At 36.5% G+C, this 21,285-nt stretch overlaps 1 protein-coding gene across 1 annotated transcript in view; it reads right to left on the reverse strand.

Moving 5' to 3' along the window:
• Positions 1-1,185: 1,185 nt before the first annotated feature.
• RAP2A (RAP2A, member of RAS oncogene family) overlaps positions 1,186-21,285 on the reverse strand; it is a 34,280-nt gene continuing 14,180 nt past the window's right edge. The window contains exon 2 of the mRNA XM_017530046.2: positions 1,186-3,323. Within this exon, the coding sequence (XP_017385535.1) occupies positions 3,086-3,323 (238 nt within the window). The 3' untranslated portion in view covers positions 1,186-3,085. The remainder of the gene's footprint in view (positions 3,324-21,285) is intronic.

Genomic DNA, 21,285 nt, shown 5'->3' on the forward strand with positions numbered 1-21,285 from the left:
ACTTTCATATTCATACATACACTGACAACATTAACATTCATACTGGAAAACCCTTAAAAACAAATACCAGACAGCCTTAGGCAACATTTCTTTATATAGAAAAGCAAATATCAGTAGTATTACCACAGAAAAGTGATGGCAACTGTAGCAATTCGAGTCAAAAGTTCAGTCCTAATTCTACAAACCAAAGGAGAAAATCATCAAAGCACCTTTCAATAGTTTAAGAAAAGATTTTATGTAATACTTTTGATCAGATGCTGGCTTGTTTTATGAAAGTTGAACAAAATGAAAGGCATCAGTTACCATCACTATCACAGTTTAAAAGAACCCAAAAGTTGCAAGAGCAAAAGAAAAAAAAATTTAAAGATGCTGCCTTTGTACAAAAGTAAAAATAAAAGAAAATCTTATCACAAGAGCTAAAGAAAAAGTGGGTCTTTGGATCAAACCATAATATTTTAAGGCATGTTAGAAAAACTGTCTAAGTTGCTAGTCTGATCAGGGCATAAAATAGTGACCCAAGTCAGCTTTCTTCTGTAGCCACTAAGGTTTCTTCTGTAGCCAACAAATGTAATCTTCCTGTTCTTAAGCGTTTTATTTCTATAATATCTCAACACACACATTCATTTGCCAGCTGAGTTATATTGACACCAGATGAATACAAATTTCTAGTTTGAGGATGTCCTTGATCACTAAATATGCAGGGCTGCAGGGAAACACTGATCAGGCAGCCAGAAGGGTTATTATTCACGTCTTTACAGTAAAAGCCCACCTTGTCATCTGACACAAATGTTTTTAACTAGTAATACAACTCAAAATTTGAGATCATCTTTTCCACTTTACATTCTCCCATACCTTTCATATTATTTAACCTATTTTCACATCTGCATAGCAAGCCATAATGTCAAACTGTGGGATCTTTATAGATATTTCTATTTTGCAATCTTACTTGTCAAAAATTTCTATTAATTATAGAATTCTAAAGAAAGAATCATTCTGAGAAGTTAGAGGATTTAAAACTCAACCAACACACTAAGAAATATTTTTATTTCAGTAGAGAAATCGTATCTCTTGAATCTCCAATTTCTGTACGTTTGAATCAAACCAACTTTTATGCAGTGAAATTTGTTTCAATAAAATTGGTTAAAATTTTTTGTCCTATATAAACAAGGTGCTTCATAATTGAGGATTATAAAAAATTATACTGAAGAATGTAAACATTCAAAATTCAAAGATTTTTGACAACTATGGCCAGCTTTCATTCACATATGCCTTCAGCTTTCTCATTATGAAAAATACCATCAACCTTTTTTTCTTCATCCTTAAGCTTAATGCCAGTTATTAAACACTTGGGGGGGCTACCAATGATTTCAAAAAGTATAAAAGACACTTTAATTATTTAAAAGAAAAAACGCTTTTGATACACTATATTCTGCAGTATAGATTCTTAGTATAGGCAATTATCTCTGACTTGTGCCAAATTCTTAGGAACAATAAACACACATGCACACAAAAACACGCACTCTTCTCTCAGTTACACATGTAAGACCAGAGGTTACTTGCACAAGACTGTGAAACCAACAAAAGGTGGGGTGGTATACAGATTGCAGGCTCAGTGATATTGCAGTTCCGAAGGCCAAATTCTTCTCCCAAGGCGCAGCTCAAGATAATCTTTTCAGCATTTATAACTGAAGTTAGCTGAAGACCTTTCTATACTTGATTGTAAAACTTATGAATAGGTTTTTCCTGTGCCATTAGTCATGCAAATGATAAATACTTCACGGCTATAAAAACCAAAAATGTCAGAGCTTGAGCACCTTTTCAAAACAAAATATTCACTCCAGCTTTATTTGATACTTCAGTAATCAGGGCAAAATTGTTCTAAGAAAACCTTTATATAATTCTCCAGGAAAATTAAAGATAAAAGGCTTTTGTCCCTTACCTTCCACTCTATAATTTATGTTCTACTTTTATGCCCAAATTATTTCACATAGTTATTCAATTTTTAAAATGCCTGCAATAAAGCTCTGCTACAGCAAACTTGATTTTGAAAGCAGGTTAGCTACAGGTCACACTACAACCATAGCCCTTAAAGGCGAGAAGGAATTTGCTGCTTTAATGAACTTAAAAATGCCAGATATTCATATTGTCCTATGAGGTTTCTGCAAACGGGAACATGTGGATGCAACATGGCTTCATTTTCCTTACATGATGGTACTAGTGTATCTATTAGAATGCTTCTTGTTAATAAGGCTAGGCAATCTCTTCCCATCACAGTTGCTTCCCTCTTGTTCAGTAAAGTTATAAAGACCACCCCTGCTCAGTTAAAAGAGGGTGGGTTTGGAGTTTAATTCTGATCAAACCCTTGTGAAAGCCTCCATTTTCTGTGGCAAAGCAGGTGATTTAACAAATTCTAAAGCTAGACTGTATTTTTACACAACCTGTTCTGACTTTTGCTCTATCAAGGATTGAAGCATGAGTTAGTTCCATGTCACAAATTAGAATAACAGCTACAATTAAGCATCAATTTTGAAAAACAGAAATGTGTTAGCTGAGCAAAGAATCTCTCCCTGTAATGCTGCTGGCAGGTCAGCTGTTATTATCTTACTTGACGGAATACATTGGTTAGAAGCTCTATCCCAATTCCTGAAATTCAGGACTCTTGTAGGAAAATATTTCTCCTTTACTTATTTTTTTAAAGAAGACAAAATATTTTAATTGTAAGTGGTCATAGGAATCTTCTGGTTTCTCCCTTATGGTTATTTTTAATTTATACAATAGTTGCTTCTGTCAACTCAGTGACAATGCCATCATAGCTTTCAAATGAGATCACCCTGTAGATCGATGGACTATGCCTTAAAGTTGCAGATGCAGAAAGGAGACTGAGGACAAATGGTGAAAACTGTAGTTACTGAACCCAAATGTTACTCAGAGATATCAACTGACAATCACTGCTCAATTCTGAATAAGGGCTGCAGTTCTCTGTAGATTAACACCACGCATCTTGCAAGTTCTGCAGAGGAGTAGGTGAGTTTTCTATCACCTACAACACTGGGCAAATCCCATCCAGAACAGCCATATTTGGATGCTATTGTATGTTACATGCCGAACAGCATGGGTCATCTTTGTCAGGCTGAGCAGCATAGTTCATCTGCCTCACAATTTCTGCAAAGAGTTCGTCCACCATTGTTTTACTCTTAGCAGAAGTCTCCATAAAGGGGCAGCCCCACTCTTCAGCAAGGGCTCTGCCTTCATTGGACGATACTTCTCTCTCACTTTCCAGGTCCACTTTGTTCCCAACCAAGATGACTGGCACTTTCTCATACCTATGAGAGAAGAAAGAAAACATACACATACACTGTAATAGCACGAAGTTAAAGAGGTCACGTGTATTTTCATTTTGGGGGATATTCCAACATAAATGTTTTTTTTTTTTTTTTTTTTGAGATGGAGTCTTGCTCTGCCTGCCTCAGCCTCCCAAAGTGCTGGGATTACAGGCATGAGCCACTACTCCTGGCCCACTTTTTTTTTGAGATGGAGTCTTGCTCTGTCGCCTGGGCTGAAGTGCAGTGGCGTGATCTCGGCTCACTGCAAGCCTCTGCCTCCCAGTTCAAGTGATTCTTCTGCCTCAGCTTAAAGATAGGCTGATGTTTAAGTCTCAGCTGGGACTACAGGTGCGTCCCACCACGCCCTGCTAATTTTTATATTTTTAGTAGATACAGGGTTTCACCATATTGGCCAGGCTGGTCTCAAACTCCTGACCCCATGATCTGCCTGTCTTGGCCTCCCAAAGTGCTGGGATTACAGGCGTGACACACCATGCCTGACCCATAAATGGTATCTTTAGTTGCATGAAAATGATTTGTACCACTTGGCTCGATACTTATCTGAGGGCATTTTGAAGCTGCTCTCAGTGGATTATAAAATGAGTTTTATGAAATGATGTTTTTAATTAATCAATTATACATCCTTTAAAATCAATTTATCTTTCCAGATATACTTGGAAAATTATTCTCAGAAACTCAGACTAAATCCTCTTTTTTTCCCATTCTGAGAGATGCTTTTTCAGTTGATCATGTAATACATAGCTCCAATGAGTAAACAACTTATAATTATCAGCATTTTACTATATTCTATGTGTATAAAATTGATCATGTTCTTTCCAATAGTTCTCAAGTAAGAAAAACGCTAGTAGAAATCATTCAAATGGAAGCCATCAAATACAACCACATCCCATCCCTTCAGAAAACTTTTATGGATTAGTCGGTTCAAAGAGAAACAATTAGGATTCTTTTAAGACTGACAAGAATTCAGCCCCAATTACTGTAGCTTTTTTGGTGTTATTTCTCTTTTTCTTCCTAACTAAAATAGGTGTCTCTTGAGTAAACACGTCTGGAAAAAGCTAAACTAATAAAAATAGTAAGTGATAAGAAAAGAACAAAGAAAAAAGCTCATAAGTCATTTTGGTGCCTAAGACGATTGTGTCTGCAATGGTTACTCCATGTAGCACAGGTCACAACAGACTTGTCAACACTGGTGCTGGCCTGCACGTTGATTTACTATTCTCATTTATGTTTGTTCTAAGAAAGGTTGCTAATATATTTTCACAAGACATTTTAAAAGGCCTTTGTGATTTCAGTATAAATCAGTGAGAGAGAGAGAGAGAGAGAGAGAGAGAGAGAGAGAGAGTGCGTGTGTGTGTGTGTGTGTGTGTCTTCCCCTAAGCAGAATGTATTTCTGATTTAAAGGTGGTAAACAGCAAGATTGCACATAAGTGATAACAAATGTGACTGGACACAGCTAATCTATCAGAAGATGAAACCACCCCATGGCCAAGCCTTTGAGGCAGGATGCATAGAGAATTTTTGTCATTCAGGAAACTGGATAATAGGCAGGTGGTAATTGTTTGTTTGCTATAATACTTCCACAGATTTCATCATCCTGTCAAGATGGTTCTCTCCACTTACCCTAACTTGTAAGGCAAACCAAATTCCCAGAAGTCTCACTTTTTTCTTTGACACTGTATCAAATGAAGAATGGTCTCAACAAGAGGGTGCACACCAGGTAGTGTGCCATTTGGCAATGTAAAACATGAAAACAACTTAAAAATGAGTGGAAGTAACAACATCAAAGGCAAACCTAGAATTTGGATATTATTCTGTAGGAAATGAATTTGGACAACTTCAATTCATATCAAAGGACTTTATATGAATTTACTGTATACCACTGTACCTTATGATTTCGGGCCTTAGATCACACTGACAGCTCTGAACATAAGACACAAGGATTTTTTAACATCCTCTAAGACTCTTACATACAAACAATATGTGCATCCCATGGCCTCTGGGAGGGCAAGTAGCAGTGAAAATAAAGCTGCATTACAAAACACCATATATTTGCAACTTTGCATATAAACCCTCTTGGTCGGCTATCCAGAGAAACTTGATAGGGAGTGGACACTGCCAGCCATGTAAGGACAATGTCAGTTTGCAATTTGTTTTACTTGAAAAATATAATTACATTTCATTTTTCTTACGAGAGTACATATATCACAGTGTGCTTTAAAATGCTCTGCTTGGCAGTGAAGTAACTTAAAAACATTAATAAAATTAAGTAAAACTTATTGACTGAATTTAAGTTAAAAACAAATTTCAGTCTGTCTATGAATAATAAGTGGGAAGACACCACTTTTTATTAGCTGAGATACATATTTTAAGGAATATTTTAAAGTTTAAATACAATATTATATCATGTTTTATATGTGAAATAAGTGTTACACTTTAAGTGCAGGATCTACTAGAATATGTGGATTTTCAAAAATTGCAAAGATATCAAATTATTAACAGTTCTGTGAAAGATATCAAATTATTAACAGTTGTACTGATACACTATTTAAATCAAGAATTTGAATAAATCTTACCAACAACCTGATTCTCAAAACAGCAAATAAAATATTGCAAACACAGTTCCACATGTAACAGCATTTAATAACTGGTAATGTAGATGAAAATGCAGTCAGTATCAGAGAACCTATTTATTATATCACTAATGTAACTGCCAGTGGGCTTTTCTAAAATCAAGCTAATAAAGACACTAGAGAAATCCACATTAATATTCTCAGAAGATTTTTAAACTGAATAAGATGTTCAGGAAAAAAAAATTACGTACATTTCATAATACCAGACAGTGATAAATTTTGTCTTTCTTTCTGTTAAAATTTGGGACAGCAGAAAAGATTCTAAACTCTGAGCTGGAGGCTCCACTTCCAGTTCTGCCAATGAGATCATTTCCTTTACATATCTGTATTTCATTTCTTTATCAGTAAAAAAGGAGTAGGAATATCTGTTCCCACTTAACACAGGGTTGCTGTAATGGTCAAATGACATCATACTGAAAAAAAATCAAGTACTAAATAAGAGCAGGGTGGTTGTTTCTTTCACCTCCTAACTCTACTGATGTGGCCTTGAGAGGCCACGAAGGGTGAAGGAGGAGCTGGAGAAACTGATCAAAGAAGGTAAGGAGCTCCTGAGGGCAAACCGAATCGAGGGTGGAGCTGGGAAAAGAGGCAAAAAAGAGATGGAGTCAAAAACCGTAACAAAGCAGCCACTAGACACTAACCAGGGGCTCCTCCAGTCCCTGCGCTGAGCATCCTGGAGACAGGGGCCCAGGAGAGCAGAAAAGCATTTCCAAACAGCGGGCACTTGGGAGAAAATACTGGCCCCTGTGGAGAAGGCATTCTAAGAAGGCTTTGGGTTGGGGTGACAGAATAGGGTCCCACATGAAGGTAACATTTGGAGAAATCTGGATCCTTCTTAAGGAAGATGGGTGAGAAGTTGAAGGGAAATAAGCCAAGCCCCGTGTTGACAGTAGATGACTGCACTGCACGAGGAAACTGGTGTTGCTATATGTTGTAGCAATATGGTGGGTTTTTAAAAAAAACTCAAACAGACTAGGACTGCAGTCCCAGAACTGCCTCTAGCTAGTACTGTGAATTTAGAAGATTAACCTAATCTTGGTTTCCTGAGTTTCTTAAAGTATAAAATGAGCTGGACTGGGTAATTCCTAAGATGCTCTGAAGTTAAAAATCACAACAGACATGGTGGGTCACACCCACAATCAACACATATTATTGGCTAGGTTAATTGCTGAGTGCTTAGAATAACGTCTAATCAACACATATTACTGACTTGGTTAACTGCTGAGTGTTCTAAGAATAACGTCCAACAGGCTGGTCTTTAAGAGATACCAAAGTGCACATTGGGAATAAAGCCAAAAATGTTGGGGGAAATCTCATGAGATCTCATGGGGCCAAAACACCAGGAGGTTTCACTTCTACAAGTAGAGCAGCTACTGCCAGCATGCTCTGACTCAACAGCAGAACTCAAAAATGCACTCATGACCTAAGCAGTTCCATTTCACAGACAACACTGTTCAAGCACAAATATTTAGGATGGCTTTAACTATGTGAATACTGAAGGCTATACTGAAAACTGCCTGAAGTGGCATAAACAGCTAGTAATAATCAATGCATCATGTACTTATGCATCCACTCAACACATGTTTATATGCTAAGGGCTAGCCACCATTCTAGGCACTTATATCTATGGGCAAAGCAAATCAAGATCTGTAATCTCACAGTGCTCACAGTCTATCAGAGGACACAGATATCAACAATAAACATAAGTTAATTCTAGGTTTACAAGAAAAGTGTTAAGTGCAATGGAAAAAAGAAGATGAGGATCAGGCGGTGGGTGTGGAGCACAGGTGTCACAATTTCAAATAAGATGATCACAGGCCTCGTTGGGAAAGTGGCATATGAACAAAGATGGGAAGGGTCTCAGGGAGGCTGCTCCGTACCATGCAGGTTCTAGGGAAAGGGCATTCTCAGCAGGACATGCCCAAGACCATGCCTGAGCCAGCGAGTGCATGCCTGTTGGTGCAGGGACCAGCTGTGGGATCCATCTCTACAGCCTCCTGCAGGACTCTGGCACTGGAAGAAATGTTCATTTGAGGCTAGACTTCAGGAATTTGGGTGCCAAAAGTGGCCTCAGAAGACAAATCTGGCACTTAAGAGAGAATAACTTAGAGGGTTGACTCTATTATTTAGGAAGATGAGGTACTTTGTTAGCGAGTGATGACAATGACTTACATGTTCTAATTTCATTATCAGTTTTGTGGGTTGCCTTCATTTTCCTCCTTTTATATTCACATCATTTGGACACGAAGCTAAAGATGCAAAATGCTAAAACTTTCAATGTATGTGTTATTGTTAAACTGATCATGAGGAAGATGCCATCTTGCCTACATCTTAAATGTCAGCAGATGTCTCACCAACTTCATCATATCTTCCTTGAAATTTCCTTTAAGGGCATGACCAGGTCAGACAGTGACTGATGCAGCTCAATAATTTTATTTCTGTGTATAGAGTGTGGACAAACACTTTTTTATTGACAAGAATTTCCATGTTGTTGACTGTATTCATGAACATGATTACAAATGTATAAATATATTAAACTAGTTCTTTTAAGCAGCTCTGCTTAATGGATTAATGAAACATCAGAAATACTGGCTGTAGCTTCAGTTAGCTGTAGAATGTTAATGGCCTTCTCAGTGACACAGCTTTGTAAAATATCAATAATTCAAAAGCATTTGATGTGTTTATCAAGTTTATTTTCCTTTCTCCTTTCTTGTAACTGTCCTGATATATGTGTATGTATATGTATATGTATTTTATTCTGGTGGTGTCTGAACTTGGCTGACCATCAAAACAACTTGAGAATTTTTTTTAAAGGTAGTGATTTCTGGGCCCTATTCCAGAGCTAGTTAATCTAAATCTGTGGGATCAGGACCCAAGAGTCTATTAAAATATGTAATATGTCTGTATCTATAAGCTCTGAAGATGGATTCTGAAGTTCAGCAGGGTTTAGGAATCACTGGCCTAATCTACTACTTTGTAACCCCAAACAATATTCTATGTGTATGGTTTATGGTTCCTTATGTGGCAAGTCCAGACTCAATTCTTTCTTCCCTTCATGTATTCACCAATGATAAACTGTAGACAGATACCACTACTGTCTGTAACTTTACTTTTGAGGCTGCTGCACTGTAGCATATTAAAAAAAGGTCATACGTCATGTGAATTTTAACATGGTTATCTTCTTAGTGATAAGCAGGTTGAAATATAATTCTCTTTGAATTCAGACATAAGAATCAGAAACGCTTTTCTAAGTCCCCTTGTTCAACTTTTTACCCAATGTTAAAATCATCTACCAAGAGAGTACCAATGCAAAACGTCAAAAAAACTGATGCTTCTATTACTTCCATGATAAACTTACCAAATGGCTTTGTAGCTTATGTCTGAACATTTTTAGTGACGTGGAACTCATACCTAAAGGCAACCCATTTTGTTTTGTCAGTTCTGTTAAATGTGTTTAAAAGTCAGTTTAAAAGTTTACCTGTATATAAAGAACTGTGATCTGTAACACCCTGCCCGTTCTTCTCGTATATTCTAGTTCTTTTACCCGTTAGAATGCAGAAATCTTTTCCCCAAAATGAATATAGGTCCCTTCTACTCTTGTTCAAATTAAGTAAGTCATGATTTAAAAAAAAAAAAATGCCCGGCAATACTTAATAGGAAACAGAAAACCCCATTTTTTTTTTAACTAATTTGATGTCTATCCTTCCAAATTATTTTTCTATGTATATACATCTCAATATAAGAATAGCTACAAACTTTTACAAAAGGAGATTATACCAATTATATTTAGTAGCCTCAATTTCCACTTAATATTATAGAGCTTTCCATTTTAATAAATAATATGAATCATATTAATGGCTGGGTAGTATTCCATTTTATAGAATCTATATCATAATTTAATTATCTGTCCTCCATTAGTGCATATGAAGGCCCCCGCCTCCATTTTTAGCTAACATAAACAGCAATCTGATGAACTATACCTAGAAGTGTGATTTCCGTCTCAAAGGGTGTGAAGAATGTATATATTACATAATATATATTTTACATATGTGTTTATACCTATAATATCTTTTGTATACCCTTTGAGCGAGAAAAATCATGTTCCTAGGTTGGTTCATCAAATTGCCGTGTAAACTCAGACACACACAAAGTTTCAGTGAACATCCAGAAATTTATACTGAAACCAATAGTGCTTGAGAGTACCCGTTTCCCTATCCTCAAGATTGATATTTTTAATCTTTTAATAAAGTGTTATGGGAGTTTTAATAACGTGTTATGGGAGTTTTGAAGAAAGAGAACTGTTTTGGTTAGGACTCTAAGGCTTCTACCACAGCTTGCTAGCATGAAACATCAATATTGCTTGTAAAGATAAAAACATGAGCTAAATAAGGCTGCCCTCTTTCTCCAACCTGACTTGTTTTGAAGCAACTAAATATTTCATCTTAAAAGGACATTACTGGTAATTTAGCTTGAATAATGAAAGAAAACCACAGTCCTTTGTTCTGATATTCTCTTGGTTTCAGAATGCATACTGAAGATGAACAGAGAAATGTGTAAATATAATGTAAAAAGTAGGGAGAGTAATGATACCAAGAAGATATTCAAAGCTATTAGGAATAGCTCAATCAATAAAATAATCTGCTTTCATAGAAACTGAGTGTTGACATATCAGAACAGATTCCTAATACTTTGATTGTGATGGACCAATTGATGATGGAAATGCAACTTACAGCCATTTAAAATGTTTTATTAGAAAAGCACTTGAGGACTTCTATTGTGGCCAGGATAGCATAAGCCCATTAAAGTCCCTATCTCCTGCTGATTACAGAAAAAAACTCAGGACAAAATACAAGAAAAACGATTACCAAAGAACTCTCTACTAAAGAGAAAAAAGGCAGTCTGGGAAAGAGAACCAACACCTGAAGAAAGAGACCTACATGCAAGTGAGTTTCCTGGTTTTCCCTTCTTTTTTCTTGTGTCCTTGAGCTGAGGGTGGGCACTCAGTGGTGCACACAGACAACTGAACTCTGGGAGACAGTCTTTAACCAGAAGATCAGAGTAAAGGGGGCCCTCCAAGCTTAAGTATGAGTGTGGGCTGAAAACCCTCACTTGTTTTTATCCTTCTTATTTCACAGTTCACCTAGAGTGAGTGATAGCAGAGCTGGGGCAGTAGGCAGTGCCAGTAGCTAAAACTTCATTAGAAATCTGTCTGACTAGAGAAACTGGGAAAAGAGCGCCATAAGTCCCAAAGAGGGTAGGAGAAATCCCTAGTGTATTTCCTTCTCTTTTTCTCTTCCCATTTTACCAGAAAGATGACCCCAATTGCAAGAACCGTTTGGCAGTGCAGAAAGCTAAAACTTTGAAACATCATGTTTCTGGCTAGACCAAAAACGGGCTCTTGTGGTCTAAAAAGTACAGGAGGAATCCCAGATATCCTTCCAGAGAGGAGAAAGCTAGAGAAAAATATTCCCTAATTCTGTGTATGAATCAACATTAGCTAATATGAACTGTGTATGAGTGGGAAGACTCAAGGCAGTGTAACAAAGGTTAAAGAACTGAACTAAAATTTAAACCACTACCCATGTTTCAGACTAGCCACTGAGTGGTATGTATGCACAAGACAGCATAGGTAAAGGCTTTGAAAATTGAACTGACATTAGAATCATCTTCCAAACAAGGAGAAGGTTTGTAGTTTGAACCTCAATGTGTTGGCTATCAGCTACAAGGAAAAAAGAAATCTACATTCTCCAGAGGACTGTAATAGGACCCAGAGACTAAGCAACATAATACTAAAAATACCCAACACAATATAAAATTACCAAACATGCAAAGACCCAGAAAAACTAATTCTCAAGGGTAAAAACTATCAATAGAAGTCATATGACCTAGATGCTGAAATTATCAGACTTTAAAGAAGCAATTATATCCATGCTCTATGAGGTACAGGTAAACACTCTAGAAATGAACAGAAAAATAAAATGCTCTTAAAGTATAATAAAAAAGAACCACATGAAAATTTTGGAACTGAAAATTATAATATCTGAGATAAAATATTCAATGCATAAGAAGATTGTACATGACAGAAGAATCAGTGAACTTAAAAATAGATCAACAGAAATGATCTAATTTGAAGAAAAAAGATTGAAAAAATCAAGCTTCACAGAACTGGGAAAAACCACCTTAAACTTCATATGGAACCAAAAGAGAGCCTGCATAGCCATGTCAATTCTAAGCAAAAAAAACAAAGCAGGAGGCATCACACTACTGGACTTCAAACTATACTACAAAGCTACAGTAATCAAAACAGCATGGCACTGGTAGCAAAACAGAGATACAGACCAATGGAACAGAGACCTTGGAGGCAACACAACATATCTACAACCATCCTATCTTTGACAAACCTGACAAAAACAAGGGGAAAAGGAGTCCCTGCTTAATAAATGGTGTTGGGAAAACTGGATAGCCATGTGCAGAAAGCAGAAACTGGACCCCTTCCTGACACCTTACACTAAAATTAACTCCAGATGGATTAAAGACTTAAACATAAGACCTAACACCATAAAAACCCTAGAAGAAAATCTAGGCAAAACCATTCAGGACATAGGTGTAGCCAAGGACTTCATGACCAAAACACCAAAAGTATTGACAACGAAAGCCAAAATAGACAAATGGGACCTAATCAAACTCGACAGCTTCTACACAGCAAAAGAAACAGTCATTAGAGTGAATCAGCAACCAACAGAATGGGAAAAAATTTTTGCAATCTACCCATCTGACAAAGGGCTGATATCCTGAATCTATAAAGAACTAAAACAGATTTACAAGAAAAAACAAACCCATTCAAAAGTGGGCAAAGGACATAAACAGACACTTTACAAAAGAAGACATACGTGAGGCCAACAAACATATGAAAAAATGCTCATCATCACTGGTCATTAGAGAAATGCAAATCAAAACTACATTGAGATACCACCTCACGCCAGTTAGAATAGTGATCATTAAAAAATCTGGAGACAACAGATGCTGGAGAGGACGTGGAGAAATAGGAACGCTTTTACACTGCTGGTGGGAGTGTAAATTAGTTCAACCATTGTGGAAGATAGTGTGGCGATTCCTCAAGGACCTAGAAATAGAAATTCCATTTGACCCAGCAATCCCATTACTGGGTGTATATCCAAAGGATTATAAATCATTCTACCATAAGGGCACATGCACATGAATGTTCACTGCAGCACTGTTTACAATAGCAAAGACCTGGAACCAACCCAAATGCCCATTAATGATAGACTGGACAGGGCAAATGTGGCACATATATACCATGGAATACTATGCAGCCATCAAAACGATGAATTCATGTCCTTTGTAGGGACATGGATGAACCTGGAAACCATCATTCTCAGCAAACTGACACAAGAACAGAAAATCAAACACTGTATGTTCTCACTTATAGGTGGGTGTTGAACAATGAGAACACATGGACACAGGGAAGGGAGCATCACACACTGGGGTCTGTAGGGGGGAAATAGGGAAGGGACAGCACAGGGTGGGGAGTTGGGGAGAGATAGCATGGGGAGAAATGCCAGATATAGGTAATGGGGAGGAAGGCAGCACATCATACTGCATGTGTGTACCTATGCAACCATCTTGCATGTTCTTCACATGTACCCCAAAACATAAAATACAATTAAAAAAACTGAGAAAAAGAAAAGAAAAAATAAATAAGCAGAACTATGTTAAGGTACAGTATAATCAAATCATTTAAAACTAGAGATAAAGATAAATTCTTGAAAGCGGCCAAAGAAAACAAATGCATTACATATAGGAGAACAAACAAAATGACTGAAAATTTCTCATCAGAAACCACAGATGCCAGACGATAGTAAAACAATCTTTACAAAACTAAATGAAAAAAACAACAAACCCTGTCAACACAGAATACTGTATCAGCAAAATATCCTTCACAACTAAAGGAAAATAATATTCTCAAGTGAAGGAAAGCTAAGAAAATTTATCACTAGCAAATCTATTGTAAAAGAAATACTACAGAAAATTCCTTGGGCTGAAGGAAAATGGTATCAAAGCAATCTTGCAATTTTAGGAATGAGGAAAGAAAAACAGAAATAGTAAATACTATGTAAATATAAGATTATTTTTTCCTCAAGTTCTTTACAATATGTATAAACATACAAAAAATTATAACATGGTCCTTTTGGGGGTTTTGATACAGTAGATGTAACACATACAAAAACTCTAGAAAGCAGAGACCTACATGGTTGTAAGCTCTTTACATTTTACCCTAAGTAGTACAATACAAACTCTAAGTAGACTGTGAAAGGCTAGGTATTTATATTGTAATACTTAGAACAACCATTTAAAAAAATATAAAGGACAACAGATAAAGTGGAATGCAACAAATTATACATAATCCAAAAGAAGGCAGAAGAGGGGGAAGAGAAAAGAAAAAAAGCAAGTGAAAAAATAGAAAACAAGCAGTAAAATGGTGGGCCTAATTGTAGCATATTAGCAATCACATTAAATGTAAGTTTAAACACATGAATAAAGAGAGTTTCAGACTGAATTTATAAAAAAAGACCTATATATATGTTATCAAGAGGAAATCCACTTTAAACACAATAAATAAGTTAAAAGTAAAAGGATAGTAAAAGATATACCATGTAAACACTAACCAAATTAGAGTTCATTAAAATTAAATTTTTTGCTCTGTGAAAGACTTGAGAGGATAAAAGGACAAACTACAGACTTGGAGAAACTTCAAAACATCTATCTGACAAAAGACTAGTATTTAGAAAATATAAAGATCTCTCAAAACTCAATAGTAAAAACAAACTATCCAATTAGAAAATTGACAAAAGCCATGAATAGACATTTCACTGAAGAGGATGTAGATGGCAAATAAACACTTGAAAAGATGTAAGCATCATTTGCTATTATTATAATGGCTAAAATAAAAAATAGTGACAACACCAAAATGCTGGTGAGGATACAAAGAACCCAGATACATTGCTGCTGGAATGTAAAATTAGCTACTTTAGAGAAGTGTATGGCAGCATAAAATTAACCATGTAATTATCATGAGTGAAAAACTACACCCTTGGGCATTTAACCCAGAAGAAGACTTATGATCACATAAAAACCTGTACACAAATGTTTATGGGTAAAAATCAGAAACGATGATGTCCTTCTTCAAGTAAATGGTTAAACAAACTGCAGTTAATCTATATCAGTACTACTACTCAGCAATAATAAGGAATGACCTATGATACACACCACACCTTGGATGGATCTCCAGGGAATTTGGCTGAGTGAAAAGGGCCAATACCAACAGGTTACATACTGTATGATTTCACTTGATATAACATTCCTGAAGTGGCAAAATTATAGAAAAGAGAACAGACCAATGGTTGACAGGGACTAAGGATGAGGAAGGGGAATGGAGGGAAGGAGAGAAGTAAGTGTGACTACAAGGCAACATGGGAGATCCTGTAGTAATGGAAATGTTCTGTATCAAGGTCAATATTTTGTTTGTGATACTGTACTACAGTTTTGCAAGATGTTACTCCACTGGGGAAAACCGGGTAAAGAGTACATGGAATTGATCATTTCATAAAACTGTATGTGAATCTGTAATTATAAAAGGCTAATTTGAAAATTACATATGTAATTTATGCTTTATAATCAAAATGATTAAAGGAATATTTAAGTACAAAAAAGGAAGCTTTAAGTACAATTAAGTTCCCAGACAGTGCAAAAGGCAAAGAAAAAAAGACCAAACAAAAACTATAAACATAACTTATAAAGAGTTTTCAAATGTAAGGGTTATGGATACCAGGTTAATCTACACATAGAATTCAAACATATTAGAATTAGAAAACAATTAGAAAATCATTTAAAACAAACCATTTACAGTAGCACCAAATAACCACAAATACTAAAAATAATCTAGTCAAAGATGTAAAAGACCTTTACAACAAAAATTACAAAACAGTGCTTACAGAAATATAAAAATAATAAATAAAATGAAAGAGATATGATATTTACTGACTGGAAGATACAATATTATTAACACATAATTTCTCCACAAACTGACTTATGGATTCTATGCAATCCCAATCAAAATGCCAGAAGGTACGGGGGGGTGGTGTGTGTGTGTGACTGATTTTTGAAAATGTAAAGGATTCTACAGAAATGCAGAATACCTAGAAGAGCCAAAGCAAATGTGAAGAACAAAGCTGGAGGATTAGACACCAGATATCAATACTTACTATGAAGCTACAAAAATTAAGACTGTGGTTTAGGCATAAGAAGGGAGAAATGCAAAAATACGACAGAATAGAGAGCCCAGAAACAGACTCACACAGACAGATTTGCCTGACTTATGACAAAGGTACACCTACAGTTCACTGGGGAAATGGTCCTCTATATAAATGATGCTGGGTTAACTGAACAGCCATCTGCAAAACCAAACAAACAAATCCCTTTACCCCCTATCTCACACCACCCATACAAACTAATTAGAGATGGATCACACAACTGAAGTCAGGTTATAATACTTGTAGAAGTAAATATGCAAAATGGATCTTCAGAACCTTGAGGTAAAGAAAGATACATTAAACAGGACACAAAAAGGAACTAACCATAAAAAGATTTTTAAAATTTGAGTTCATTAAATTACTAATTTATGCTCATTAAAAGAAACTAGGTGAGTGAAAATGTAAGTCAAAGACTGGGGAAAAGTATGTGCAATACATACATCTAATAAAGAACTTGTATCTAGAATGTATAAAGAATTTCTACAAACTATGAAAAAAGATAATCCAATGCTTAAAATGGGCAAAAGACCTGACTGGGTATTTCTCCAAAGAAAATACTCAAATGGCCAGAAAGCATATGAAAAGGTACTCCACACCATTATGTACCGAGAAAACAAAGACGAAAATCACAATGAGATTCCTAGAATTCTATCAGATTGGCTAAAATTAAAATGACTGACATGATCAAATGTTAGTCAGGAAGTGGAATAATTGTAACTCTTGCTAATTACAATAACAACCAGTTGATTATAACTACTTTGAAAAATCGGTTGGTAGTATACATTAGTACTGAACAAATGTACTTATGATCCAATAATACTACATCAAGAGAAAGTATACACATATTCATCAAAAGATATATACTAGAATGTTCTTAGTAGCATCATTCAGAATAACCCCTACCTAGAAACCATCCAGATGCCCCATCAACAGAACAAATAATGAAATCCTGGTATATTCATGCAAGGGGCATCTTGCACCTCAATTAAAGAGAATTAACTACTGCTCCATGCAACAACACGGATGAATCCCACAGAGGATGCTGAATGATGGAAGCCAGAAGTTCAATACTAGGCACGACTCATTTATGGTGGTCTCTGAGTAGGAAAGTGGCTGAAATAGAACATGAGGCAGCCTGCTTTGTTGCCTGAAATGTCTGTCCATCTTCATCTGGGATTTGGTTACATGGTGTACACACTGCAGCTGTATACCTACAATTTGTGCACTTTATTGCATAAAAGTTATACCTCAATTAAAGAAAAATCAGTAAGATAATAAACAATTTCCTCATTAAAACAGGAAAAGTAAAATAACCTTCAAGACAAATTGCATGTACATGCATGTTGGTTATGTGTTTACATCACGTAAGGCGTATCATTAAGCTGATCAGTGAGTTTATTACTCAGCACAATATCACTAACCAATTTTAAGCTTCTGTATAATGCAATACTGCTTAATTTATATCCAAAACTGGCTAAAGACCGAAATCATTAACGAATATTAACACTGAAATACAACATGTTATTAGAAATAAAACAATAATTCTAAATATTTTCTTCACTATTAGATCTATATATTGCATCCAACTGACCACAGTGCTCTTTGGGCATATCAAGATGTCAGAATACCTCAAAAAATCCATGTTAAGGAAAAGGAATATAAAAATAACTACATTTAATCTAGCTTTTTATTAGAAATGGAGATTCTCCATTATAAAGTGCCAGTAATGTGTTATTTGTGAGGAAGTGTTTGCAACTAGAAGCCCCAAACCTTATCATTTAGAAACCAAATGCAAAAAACCTATCTGAATAAACCAATTGATTTTTATTTTTTAAAACTTAATATCCAAGTCATCCAAAATCAGTTGGAGGAAAGTTGCTGTTGATCTATATTTGATACTTGAATGTGTAGCTAGAATGTAGATTTTCATCAAAAATATATCATTTAAAAATCTGTCAACGAAGCATGCTTTTTACATAATTTAAACAGTAAGGAAAACTCAAGCTTGGGCAAATAAATGGAGATCACATAGCTTTCATCTATCAAAGGGGAAAAGGCATTCAGATACACAACATCCGTTTCATCTTTAGTGAGAACTGAAATCTGAAACCTGTGCATTAAAAAACAGGCCTGACTATTGTACTTGAAAAGACTAAATTGAGTCAATTACTCAGGAATAGGCAAGTTATTTGAACTGCTACCTAAATTTACATCTGGATTAAATTATAGTGTATATCTTTTCGCACTCCTTCATTTTTAGAATATTTGGCAAAATGTTTATGAATGAAAATTTAGTACACAAAGTTCAATTACGACTACTTTTTTAAGGCTACCTCTGAATGAAGAAGATTTAAATAAAGATGCTTCAGAGCTATGAAGAGCTAAGATTTTTAGGAACTTTTAAGTTATGAACAGAAACTTAAATCTCCCAGTATTTATCCTGGGAGATTTTTCTATTGTTGTAATAAGACCTTAGAATATTTCTCATTTCTAAATCACTCAGTACACATAATACTAAATTTAAAAGACCCAAAACACAGGATCTCTGTAATACAGCTTTCTAGAAAACTCAGGTGATGAGACCAACAGAATTAGCATTTCTTCTCCCCAGCAATAAACAACTCAGAAGAGGAAGAGAAGCACATTCATTATTCATGGCATGTTGTAACTGGTTGGTTCAACTGGCATGAGATTGACTGGTGATGCCTATTAAAAAGGTCTTTTCACCTGAACCAGGAGAAATAACATGTGACATGGAAAAAAAAAACAATAAAACAAATGCACAATGAAGAAAAGAGCTGAAAATTATCATTGTTGTCAGAGGTTATGGTCCTCAACAGCAGCCAGTGGAGAATGATGAGTTACATTTTGTCAGGGTTCAAGCCAACACTGAAATGCAAGAAGTCAGAAACAGATAGTTATAAGAATTTACTGTGGGGCAGGGAAAGAGAGAGTGGATGGTAAGCAACAGAGTGTCCAATGGTCTTTTTGCATGATCAGGTATAATGAGAGGCTGCAACAACAGTTCTAGTCCAGTAGTGATTACAGGGATGGACAGAGCAGGAATTACTGGATATGAGGAAATCTGTCCCGTCATTTTTACTCCCACTACAAAAACCCTTTCATTTCCAAAATAACTCATACCTGAGACACTGCAACAGTCTCCTAACTGGTCTCACCTCCAATTTCTCACCCTTCTACTCTCTCCTATGCTACTTCCGTAATAATTATCTTAAAACACTGCTTTTTCAGTCATTCCCCAACCACTATCCTATAAAACTATGTAGTGGATCTACAATGACTAAAGGACTATCTAAGCAGACAAGGAGGGTTTCCAGGGTTTACAAGAATTTCATCAACTTGAGCAATCAGCCTCTTATACAGCCTCCTGCCCTGCAGCCTGAGTGAAATGTGGTCACCTTGTCGGTCTGAACTATCTCCTGAAAGACCCCTGCAACTTACCATGCTACAGTCCTCACTGTGGGAGGGGCTACAGTTTCATTACCATAACATGAGACCTATGTGCTGGCATGATGGCTCACTGCATCTGTGCATCTGGGATCCCTCCTTATATTCAAGGTTGCACCCTTCTCCCCTCTCCATTGCCCCATAAAACCCTCCTGTCACTTTTCCTTAGGGAGGCAGTGCCTTGGAGAATCCGCCCAGTGTCCCACTTACTAGCACCAAGTAATAAAACTCATATTGATCAAAACCTACATTCTCATGGGGAGTTCTTTGTTACTGATCAAGTGAGTGAACCTGGGTTTTTTTTTGGCTAAATCATTTCTAGATTAACAGTCCAGGCCAACCGCTATTTGGTCACTGGCGAAAATTAAGATGAAGTGTACCACAAGGGAGAGAGAAAGCGAGCTGGATCTAGACTAGAGGACCTAGAAATAAGTCCCAGCTCTGCCTCCTTGGATATGTCATGAGCTTTCTGAGCCTCAGGTTCCTTATTTGTGAAACAGAAATATTAATATTGATACTTAGGCGTTATGTTAAGGAAGATGATAGTGATGACTTTACTATCAGCTAGCATCTGCAGGGGGCTGAGTGTGTGTTAAGACACCACACTAGGGCCGGGCGCGGTGACTCACGCCTGTAATCCCAGCACTTTGGGAGACCGAGGCGGGTGGATCACGAGGTCAAGGGATCGAGACCATCCTGGTCAACATGGTGAAACCCCGTCTCTACTAAAAATATAAAAAAATCAGCTGGGCATGGTGGTGCGTGCCTGTAATCCCAGCTACTCGGGAGGCTGAGGCAGGAGAATTGCCTGAACCCAGGNCGGAGGTTGCGGTGAGCCGAGATCGCGCCATTGCACTCCAGCCTGGGTAACAAGAGCGAAACTCCGTCTCAAAAAAAAAAAAAAAAAAAGACACCACACTAAGCTGTTTATGTGAATTAATCAGGTACTATGGACACTGTAAAATACAACAGAAATGAGAATTATCCTTTTCTAACTTCTCTCAAATCGTCTGTAAGGCAGTTCTAGAACCTTAATGGTGATATAGAATCTTGTGGTGATATAACTGCAAAAATGTATAAAAACTGTTATTTAGTGTTTTATCTCCTATCTCTGGCTTCCATTCCTCTGGCCAAGGATGGCCAAAACTAATCATCTGGTCTGAAAAGCATTAATTCTTGTAGAAAAGATTTGAGAAAAACAGGATACCTTTCCCTGTAATGTCTAATACGTTCTTTTCCAAACAGAAGTAGCTTTCTTTACTCTATTCATCTTCCTGCTGTAAATACTGCTAAGTCAAGTCACTAGCTGTGAAACACGGCTCTGAAGGCCTAGTTAAGACAAGGTGGGATAATAAAAAAAGAAAATAACCAACAACTCTGAGTAGTATAAGGAGTTGTACGCTAAAGTCTTGTTTTTGCCTGAAGCCAGCTGTGCTACCTTTGAAGTTACATCTGGGACCTGAGGAAGGCAAAGGCCATGAATGTTTTATATGCAGCTGCATCCCCAGTGCT

This window comes from Cebus imitator, unplaced genomic scaffold, assembly GCF_001604975.1.
Source record: "Cebus imitator isolate Cc_AM_T3 unplaced genomic scaffold, Cebus_imitator-1.0 Scaffold62, whole genome shotgun sequence".
Lineage (NCBI taxonomy): Eukaryota > Metazoa > Chordata > Mammalia > Primates > Cebidae > Cebus > Cebus imitator.